Below are 11,000 nucleotides of genomic sequence, written 5' to 3' on the forward strand. Positions count from 1 at the left end.
AAATGACAAGCAACAAAATAGTAAGAAATACAAAGGCGATAGAAGGAGTACCATATGGGTTCTGAGAAGTGTGATCACTGTGGGCCAGTGGTCAGGTAAGACTTCACCTTACATGGCAGAATAGTAAGAATGAGAGGTGGACAGCTAGGTAATGGGAAGGAGAAGAAAGAAGACAAAAGGGGAAGAAAGAAGACAAAAGTGATGATGGCAAATATCTTTGAGTCTTAGGGGTATGTTGAATCCATGAGTCTGACTAAAGAGCAATGCTCACACAGCGTTAGCAGCAACTCATCTGGTTAGGGGCCAGATTACAGCTGGCAGTTCATGAGAGATAAGAGGTTTATACTTGAATAAACTTCTACGCAATAAAGTCTATAATGGAAATTTGTTGTTTTTTTTTTTTTAGTAGGAATTTAACTCAGAGGCATTCTACCTCTGAGCTACACCCGCAAGACTATTTTATTTTTTATTTTGAAATAAGAGTCTAAGATGCTGACGCTGGCCTTGAACCTGCCATCCTCCTAACTCAGCCTCTGAAGTTACTGGAATTACAGGCATGTACCACCAGGCCCATCTAAGACTTGTTTTTTAAACTAAGGTTTTCCAAAGCAAACTTCCCTCTAAATTTAGAAAGTTAAAATTTAGAGAGCTGGTTTTGAATAATTCAAAACTTCGTCACCATCTGACAGAACAAAGGTCCTAAGGAGAACTTTGCCAAAAGACAAGCATAACTGCCTCTCTGACAGTCATAAAACACAGCTGAAGCCAGGAGTGGTGGCACACACCTCTAACTCCTGAGACGGGAGGATCGCAGGTTTGAGGCCAGTCTCAGCAACTTAGTGAGGTCCTCAGCAACTTACTGAGACCTTGTTTCAAAATAAATAAAAAAATAGGGCAGGGGGGCCAGGCGTAGTGGCCCATACTTGTAATCCCAGTACTTGGGAAGCTGAGACAGGAGGATCACAGGTTTGTGGCCAGCCTCAGCTACTTAGTGAGGAGGCTCTCTGCAACTTAGCGAGACCCTGTTTCACAATAAAAAATAAAAAAAATAGGACTGGAGGTGTATCTAGGAGGTAGAATGCCCCTGGGTTTAATCCTTAGTACCACAAAAAAAAAAAAAAAAAGGGGGGCAGAGATAGAATTTCCCTGTATTCAATCCCCAGTACCACACACACATACATACAAATGAATGCTTAAACTGGATCCTCACAAATAGGTAGGGAACTAGTGCTTTCTTCTCCATTTTTTCTATATTTCCCAAAATCTATTATAAGGATAGATAATAATTATGTATGTGTATATGCATACACGTACACAAACACATGCACACACATGCTGGGGATGAATCCCAGGTTTTTTCCTGTGATAGGCATACACTCTACCACTGAACTGCATCCCACAAAGAAACAATTCTTTCACAATCAGAAAAAAAAAAAATTTGAAGAACAAGTAACGCAGCTATGCTACATTATGAAATTTAAAGCCTTTAGCTGGGCATGGTGGCGCATACTCGTAATCCCAGTACTTGGAAGGCTGAGGCAGGAGGATCACAGGTTTGAAGCCAGCCTCAGCAACTTAGCGAAGTCCTCCTCAAATTAGTGAAGCCCTGTTTCAAGAAATAAAACCGGGTTGGGGGTGGAAGTAGAAAGCATCTGGGTTCTATCCCCAGTACCAAAAAAAAAAAAGAAAAAAAGGGAAAGAAAAGAGAAATTTAAGGCTTTTGCCTCAGAAGATAGAAAAAAATTAGTAAAATTTTCAAGAGTAATCTTTGGCCTTCCATAAATCTTCCCATAGTAATTTCAAGTTTGTTTATTTCTAAGCTGCTTCTCTCAAAAGTAGCAGATTTATCTGCCTTTAGCTTAAACGGAGACAAGTATTGTGATAGGCAAAAGCAATTTTTTTGGAATGGAATGGGAAAATATCACATTTTAACATCTAATACCTATCAGATCTCAGAAGCAAAGATAAAAGCCTTTAAAGGGAACAGATACCTATGAACACCTCCTGGTAAGCATTACATAAGCCCATCTTTCTTATTCATACTAACATATTCTTTAATTGACTAAGTTACTATTCAAAGAACTATGAAATCAGCTCCTATATATAATAAAGTAACATTTATGAATATTTTGGTATTATCTTGATAATAGGATACAGGTGTAACTTACCTTGGTACAAAAAGATTTTGTAGGTGTTTTAATATACTTTGAACATATAAATTAGGCTCTTTAATAACTGGCAATGGTATAGAATCTTTCGGCAACACTAAAGCCATAATCCAATCTGTATATACATCAACACAATATTTTACAGTCTCTCCATCCAATGGAAGGGTCAGTCCATAGCAAATTACTTCCATGGTCCATTTTACCTAAGCATAAGAAAAGATTCATAATTAATTATTATATATCCCTACCTGTATGTGTGAAGACTAATGTAAAATGTTCACATCTTTTATTATTAAACCTTTAGTTTGTTTGTTTGTTTGTTTGTTTTTTGCAGGTCTGGGGATGAAACCCAGGAGCATTCGACCTCCGAGGTACACTCCCTGCCCTATTTTTTTTTTTTTTAATTCTTTATTTTGAAACCAGGTCTCACTGAGTTGCAAAGGGCTTCACTAAGTAGCTGAGGCTGTCCGAGAACCGCGATCCTCCCATCTCAGCCTCCCAAATGCTGGGATTACAAGTGTGCGCCACCACGCCCGGCTATTACCAAACCTTTAAATTGATAGAATATCCATCTCAGATGGGCATGGTGGCACATGCTTGTAATCCCAACATTCAGGAGGCTAAGACCAGAGGATCGTGGTTCACGGACAACCTCAGCTACTTAGTGAGGTCCTTTGCAACTCAGTGAGACCCTGTTTCAAAATAAAGAATAAAAAATAGGGCTGGGGATGTAGCTTGGAGATAGAATGTCCCTGGGTTCCATCCCCAGTACCACAAAAATAAAAAAATAATATCCATCTCAATATACATATTAGATTTATTCTTGAGAATGCACTCCCCCCTTCCTCTTCCTCCTCCCCCTCCTCCTTTGTGCTAGGAATTGAACCCAGGGACATTCTATCTGCAAGCTCTTCTTTAAACAGAATACCACTAAGTTTCTGATCCTGGCCTCAAACCTGTGATCCTCCTAAGTACTGGGATTACAAGAGTGCACCACAGTGCCCAGCAAGAAACTACCTTTCATGGATTAGACACGCGACATTTCGCAAGCAAAGAGTTTCAGAATAAATTACTTTTGTTGCTGTTGTTGTTGGTACTAGGGATTGAACCCGGGGGCATCCTATCTCTGAGCTATAGCTACAGCCACACACCCCTTTTTTTGAAACAAGGTCTCCCTAAGTTGCTAAGGATCTTGATAAGTTGCTGAGGCATTAAATCTGCGATCCTCCTGTCTCAGCCTCCTAAATACTGGGATTACAGGCATGTGCCACCATGCCTGGCTTTAAGTTACTTACTTTTAAATATCAAGCTTATAGCTGGGCGTGGTGGCGCATGCTTGTAATCCCCATGCTTGGGAGGCTGAGACAGGAGGATCGCGCAGGTTTGAAGCCAGCTTCAGCTACTTAGTGAGACTCTGTTTCCAAATAAAATATAAAATGGGTCTGGGAGTGTAGCCCGGAGGTAGAAAGCCTCTGGGTTCTACCTCCAGTACCACCAAAAATAAATAAATAAATAAATAAATAAATAAATAAAATAAGCCGGGCGTGGTGGCGCATGCTTGTAATCCCCGCGCTTGGGAGGCGGAGACAGGAGGATCGCACTGGTTTGGAGCCAGCCTTGCTGGCTTAAGAGACCCTGTTTCCAAATAAAAATATAAAATAGGTCTGGGAGTGTAGCCCAGAGATAGAAGGGCTTCCAGGAACCCCAGTACCACAAAAATAAAGAAATAGATAAATAAATAAATAAATAAATAAATAAATAAATATCAAGCTTATGCTTGCTTTTCCTCTTTAGACATTATTACTGATCACTCTGAAATAAAAAGCAATTTCAGTTTTCCTAAGATATCAAAGATGCAAAAATAGAAAATTTTAGATTTACTCCTCTACTTTATTTGCATATAGGAATGCATATCATTTGAGAAATCAGATACATAAATGCAGTCACATTCCATCTCCATATTATGCAATAGTTATAGGAACAAATGACAGGATGGAAGATGAATCATTCAACTCTTATTTGCAACTGTATTCTCTGCCAAAGTGAGCACTACTTAAAATGGACAGGCGAGGATACACACAGGTGAGAAAGGACTGCTGTTGGGTAAGACCAAACAAGGCAATTAGCTGCACTAAACGAGTTCCAGCCTCATGACCCACTGAATCACATACTAAGGGCTGAAAGAAACTGCCCAAGAGACTGCTAAAGCACTGCCTGCAGTCACTAAGACTGAACACAGCACCAGGACAAAGGGGAAACACCCAATTTGGAAACAAGGATGAAACTATATTCCAGATGCCAGAGACCTGGAAATTAGGTGAATTCCAGACAAACTTTGGGACAAATTACTAAGCAGATGATTAATGAACACTTATAGAAGTATGACCTCTGAGAACCAGCCTGCTCAAAAAGATCAAGTCAGGCCAGACAAGTTTCATTCCTTTATTAACTGGGTTACGATGAAGGGAGCTGACAACTGTATAGTCCTTGTTGTTTACAAAGTACTTTCATAAATATCATCTAACAAACACAATTACTCCTGTAAGAGGACAAACTATCATAACTTGATACATTAAGAAAACTGAAGCCGGGCGTGGTGGCGCAGCAAGGAATCCCAGGATTTGGGAGGCTGAGACCGGAGGAGCGCAGTTCACAGATGGCATCAGCTACTTAGTGAGGCCCTTTGCAACTCAGTGAGTGTCGGGGCCCACTCGGCAGGACCGAGGTGGCACCCAGGCTTGTTGCCAGCGTGGACTCAAGATGGCGCCTGGGCTTGCAGCCAAGTCACCAGGCTCACGAGGCTGGCGGTGCCCTGAGCCTGCGCAGTGAGCCCTATCAGGCGCCTTACGGATGATTAGTGACGCAGCGCCTCATGCTACCACCTGCCCGCCCAGGAGAAGGTTAAAAAGCGCGCATGCCCTAGCGGGCAGGAGCTAAGAGGGTTGGTGGACAGGAAGAGCAGTTTCTTGGCGACCTGCTCTGGGCTCCGAGCTGGGACGGACATGTTCACAAAGCCACCACTGTGACCGGTGTGTGCTGCAGCAGAGACGTAGAGTGCCACGGAGGAGGGTTGGTGGAGTGATGGGGGAGAAGATGGAGAAGATCTACGGGAACTGTATAAGAACCTGGGGTAATAAAACTGCTTGAGGAAGATCGTGTAAGAGTCGTCACTGCGACCGACAAGTGAGACCCTGTTTCAAAATAAAGAATAAAGAATAGGGCTAGGGTTGTAGCTCAGAGATTCCATCCCCAGTTCCAGAAAGAAAGAGAGAAAGAAAGAAAGAAAGAAAGAAAGAAAGAAAGAAAGAAAGAAAGGCAAGCAAGCTGAAGCTTAGCAAGTTTAAGCAATTTGGTCCCACTGATTTGAAAATGGTGGAGCTGAACACTTAAACCCTGGTCATCCAATTAGAAATATGAAGTTATTCTCACCATGCCATTAATAGCCTTCTCTAATACAGGAGTATCTGGACTTTAGCAAGAAATTTTGTCAGGTATAGGATGTCCTTTAGGACCAGAAAAGAGACATAGGATGGCAGAGTGACTAAATTTATAACTGGTCAAAACACTATGTGAGAAAGTAACAGTAGATTAATATACTAGGATTCTTTTGGAAAAGTTGCCTAGGGCATGCCAAAGGCCCTGTCAGGTTTTCTTTTATCTAGGGGGGTGGGGGCAGAAAAGCTCTAACACTGAGCTGCCCCAAGCTCCCCTGCCAAGGTTTAATTTAGGAATAAACCATATGCTGATCATCTATATAGATATCACAAAGACAAAAATAAAGGCCAGCTTATTAGAGAAATTCAGGATTCAAAGGGCCTCAGCAGGACTTGGTGGCACACACCTATAATCCCAGCAATTTGGGAGGCTGAAGTACGAGGATTGTAAGTTCCAAGATAGCTTGGGTAACTTACCAAGATAAAAAATAAAGAGTTGGAAATGTAGCTCAGTGGAAGAGAACTTGCCTAGCATGCACAAGGACTTGGGTTCAATCCCCAGGGCCATTTTTTAAAAAAGGAGAAGGCTGGTGTGCTGATACCCATTTCTAGTCCCAGTACTTGGGAAGTTAAGGCAGGAGGACTGTACGTTCAAGACCAACCTTAACAACTTAGAAAGATCTATCTCAAATATAAAAATAAAATAGGGCTGGGAGTGTAGGAGGGCATCCTTGGGTTAAATCCCAGTCACACACACAAAAAGAGAGAAAGAAACTATGAATACTACAGCTGAGCACGGTGGTACATACCTATAATCCCAACTACTCGAGAGGCTGAGGCATGTCTGAAGCCAGCCTGAGCAATTTAGTGAGACCCTGTCTCAAAATAAAAAATAAAAAAGTGGTGGGGATATAGCTCAGTGGTAGAGTGTTTCTGAGTATGATCCCCAATAAAACACACACACACACACACACACACACACACACACACACACACACACTCTTCAATAGCTTCTAAAGTGGAAATTGAATCTGACAAGGTAGATAAATACATGAAAGGTCAAAAACAAGCACAAAGACTAAGAGTATTAAATATGTTTGTTTGTTTGTTTGTTTGTTTGTGGTAATAGGGATTGACCCCAGAGACATTCTACCTCTGAGCTACATCCTCAGCCCAATTTTATTTTATTTTGTAACAGAGTCTCACTAAGTTGCAGAGGGCCTTGTGAGGCTGGCCATAAATCTGCAATCCTCCTGCCTCAGTTTCCCAAGTACTGGGATTATAGGCATGCACCACCACACCCAGTGAAATAAATGGCTCACAGCATTAAATGTTAAACAAGTCTGTAATAGCATAGAAGTAAAGGTATGAGAAATTAGGAGTGAGAGTATCTGGTTTTAGCCACACAAGTGAAAGGAGGTTGCAGGTCCCTAGTTATCAGATAAAAGAAAAAGGCAAAGATATCCTCACAAAGTAGTTGAACTGTAAAGTTCTATGACACTGGATTCCAGGACTACCCTCTTGTCTCCTCTTTAGGGTGGGAAAGGGGAATAAGCAAGGCTGAAATTAACCTCCAGCTCTCTTAAACCTGGACACCAGGCAGCAGGAGGCAGGAATAGGAGATACAGGAGAGTCCGAGCTCAGCACTTACATGTGGCCTGAAAATTTAGCATAAGGTAGGCGCTCAGTGGGGGCTACCTAAAATGTAGGGACGAGGCCTTCCAAACATGCCTCAAAATGAAAATGAGAAGTCTGAGCTCAGAATTTAGGGGAAAGGCTTCATATCAAATCTGTCTTGGGCACCTGGATCAAGTGAAGAATGGGACATGGTTAGTAAGAAGCCCCAGCAGTGAAAAGGTACAATCCATTCCTCATATGGTCCACAGACTCCAAACCCAGCCCTCAAGCCAAGAGAGATCAAAACTGAGAAGTTGCACGTGCTTGTAATCCCAGGGCTTGGGAGGCTGAGGTAGGAGGACCCCAGGTCTGAGGCCATCTCAGCAACTTAGTGAGACCCTGAGAAACTTACCAAGACCCTGTTTCAAAATAAATAGAAAGCCTGGCACGGTGGCGCATGCTTGCAATCCCAGCATTTGGGAGGCTGAGACAGGAGGATCGCTGTTCAAGGACAGCCTTAGCTACTTAGTAAGACCCTTTGCAATTCAGTGAGACTCTGTTTCAAAATAAAGAATAAAAAATAGGGCTGGGGGTGTGGCTTACAGGTAGAATGCTCCTGGGTTCAATCTTTGGCACCAGAAAAAAAATAAAATAAAATAGGTCTGGATGTCTAGCTCAGAGGTAGAAAGTCCCTGGGTTCAAGCCCCAGTACACAGAAACAAACAAATTGAGAAGTTACAGTAAATTGGGAAGAAATTCATTAAAAAGTCAGCACTAAACAAATTCTCTAGTAACAACTTTGTATGTTTACATAATAAGATGAAATGAAACACTTACCTCTTTGTCAGTTTTTAGTAAACTCTCACTACCAGCCACTGAGGGGGCACCAAGTGCCTGCCCCAGAGGACGGAGCACCGCGTTGGCCACCTCCCGCCCGACACTCTCGGGGTAGCTGTGCAGCACGCTGGTGTGGCCCTGATCATTCTGAATCACCAGATGCAGTGACCTCCACTCAGAGTACATGGTGCCGCTAACGCACTGTCCAAATGGCACCTGGAAGGACAGAACAGAAGGCATGTCAAGCTATACTACAGCAAATGAAGTCTAAAGAAAACGCAGATGTGCTAGACAGCAAGATGAGAAAGGCCGCAAACACACTGCCTCTAGAAAAACGGGGGTGGGGAGAAGAATCTACATGATTTGGGAATGTCCCCAAATAGCTCAGAGGGATGAGGTAAGAAGGCAGATCTGAGGAGCAGCTGTCAGAGCACCTCTCAGAGAACCTTCAGAACCCTGCAGCAAAGCAGCACAATCAAGTGATCAACTGGGGATCTAGAGCACAGGAACCCTCCCCCCCAATAAGGACGGGGTGGAAAGTCCGAAGATGAGGGACAAAGCCCGTGCAGTATGCCTCTACCATCTCATACCCCATTCAGATGGAAGACAACAACGCACAAATTAAAAAGAAAATCTAGGTTTCTCAGTCAACAGTTCTGAACACATGACTCCCCTATATTCACAGTTTTACTTTTCAGTTTCAGTTACCACAGTCAATGGTAGTCTAAAAATATTAAATGGAAAATTCAAGAAATAAACATTTCATAAGTCTAAACTGTGTGGTACTGAGTAGCATGATGAGTTCCAGCCATCCTGCCCATCCTGCTGGAGCCGGGACCCATCTATCACCAGATCCACACTGTACCTGCTACCCACCCACTGTCCCTGAAGTCCTTTTGGTTATCAAGTTAACTGGCATGGATCTCAGCGCTCATGGTCAAGTCGCCCTTGTTTTACTTAATAATGGCCCCAAAGTGTAAGAGTAGCAGCGCTGGCAGTTCAGATACACCAAAGAGTGTATCTATGAGTAATGATTCTATTGAGTGAAAAGATGAAAGTTCTCAGCTGGGCATGAGGGTGCACACTTATAATCCTAGACTTGAGAGGTGGAGACAGGAGGATCGAAGATTCAAAGCCAGCCTCAGAAACTTAACAAGACCATTTCCAAATAAAAGATAAACAGGGTTGAGGGTGTAGCTTGGAGGTAGAACACCCCTGGGTTCAATCCTAGTATCAAAAAAGAAAAAAATTAAAGTTTTCAAGTTAATATGGAAATAAAAAAATCTTATCCTGAGTAAGAATGAATATTCTATCCATAAAATTGCAAAGAAAAAGAAATGTTTTGCTTTTGTACCTCATACCGCAAAAGTTACAGCCACAGTGAGTGAGAAGTGCTTGGTAAAGATGAAAAAACTTATTAAATTTCCAGGTAAAAAGACATGAACAGAAAATGTGTTATAAGCCACACATGGTAGCATGTACCTGTAATCCAAGTACTTGGGAGTCTGAGACAGGAGGCTTGAAGGTTCAAAACAAGTGCACAGTAATTTAGCAAGACTTTGTTTCAAAAACATAAAACAGGATTGGGGTATAGCTCAGAGGCAGGATGCCACTGAGTTTAATCCCTGGTACAAAAAAATTTTAAAAAGTGCTCTAACAGCAATGTGTTGTGTCGGGAAACACGGATCCTCTATTATGCTAACCTGCAGGTTTCTATACTATCCAAGGATTCAGGCATCCAATGGAGTCTCTGAACTATCTCCATGGACAAGGAGAGACAGCACCCTGCAATTTCCTCACCAGCACTGTCGAATTAGACTTACAAAATTTGTTGAGAATACTTCATTTCTTGCCACAGCAGCACTCAGTTTTCTAATAATGAAACACCTGGACTTCAGTGTTCTTTAGAAAACATATAAAAAGCTGCCACTTCTACATATGTACTACATGTTACTAAGAGCACTAGTACTCCCTACTCAGTGAATACTCCCTACTGCAGATGAAAAACAGAGGCCCAGAGAAGCCTGCTTCTTACGCAGAGCTCCAGAGCTACAAGAGGACAGAGCTGACGCTGGGTACGTGGTGCACACCTCTAATCTCAGCACTTGGGCTGAGACAGGAGGATCTCAAGTTCAAGGACAGCCTCAGCAAGTAGTAAGACTCTTATCAACCTAGTCAGACCCTACTTCAAAATAAAAATAAGGCTGGAGATATAGCCCAGAGGTAGAATGCTGAGTTCAATCCCCAGTAGTGCGCACGCGCGCGCACACACACACACACACACACACACACGGCAGAGCGGGATTCTGAGCCGTCTCCAAGGCCTGGTCTCCTGACCACACACATGCTGTCCCCCCTGTCCTACACTCACCATGGCAGCACTGCTTTCCCTATGCTGCACATTTTCCATGAAATGCCGAAGTCTCTCGAAAAATGAGGAATATTAGTTGAATTAAGTCTTTTCTGCTCATCTATTCTGAAATATGTTTACCCAGCCAATACTTTAAGCAAAATAATGGGTACAATTAATCTTTTATAAGTTTTACTTCTTAAGCTACTTTTTTCTACAAAGTAGGAAGAGACTAGCATTGCTTAATTTTATCTGGGAAAAGCCCATTCTAGCTCACTAAACATTGGTGTTTCCCCAAGAGCAGATCCCAATTGAGAGACACAGGACTGGAGAATGAAAGTCCCACACAGCCTGAGAGCCAGCCACCCACAGAAGCCATCGCTCTCCCTGCCCCTCCTGTTTCTCTCTCCCACCCTATTCAACCCTGTCAGCTTCCTCTGGGATCTGAGAGACTCTGGACTCTGGGCTCGAGGCCAGTCTGAGGATCTTCTGATCTCCTCTGGATCTCTGCCTGAAAATGGTACGGCAGGAGGGACAGATCGCCATCCAACAAGTTAACCAATCATTAGGTGAAGAGAGGATGTTCCGGGCATG

General features: G+C 42.7%; 1 protein-coding gene across 1 annotated transcript in view; it reads right to left on the reverse strand.

The window, feature by feature from the left end:
• Nucleotides 1-8,242, reverse strand: part of RALGAPB (Ral GTPase activating protein non-catalytic subunit beta) — a gene marked incomplete at both ends in the record, with an annotated part of 81,913 nt that extends 73,671 nt beyond the window's left edge. Inside the window, 2 exons of the mRNA XM_080716508.1 lie at nt 2,169-2,371; nt 8,057-8,242. Of these exons, the coding sequence (XP_080572634.1) occupies nt 2,169-2,371; nt 8,057-8,242 (389 nt within the window). The remainder of the gene's footprint in view (nt 1-2,168; nt 2,372-8,056) is intronic.
• Between the last annotated feature and the right edge of the window lie 2,758 nt (nt 8,243-11,000).

The sequence above is a fragment of the Muscardinus avellanarius genome, assembly GCF_963383645.1.
Source record: "Muscardinus avellanarius genome assembly, chromosome: 19".
NCBI lineage: Eukaryota > Metazoa > Chordata > Mammalia > Rodentia > Gliridae > Muscardinus > Muscardinus avellanarius.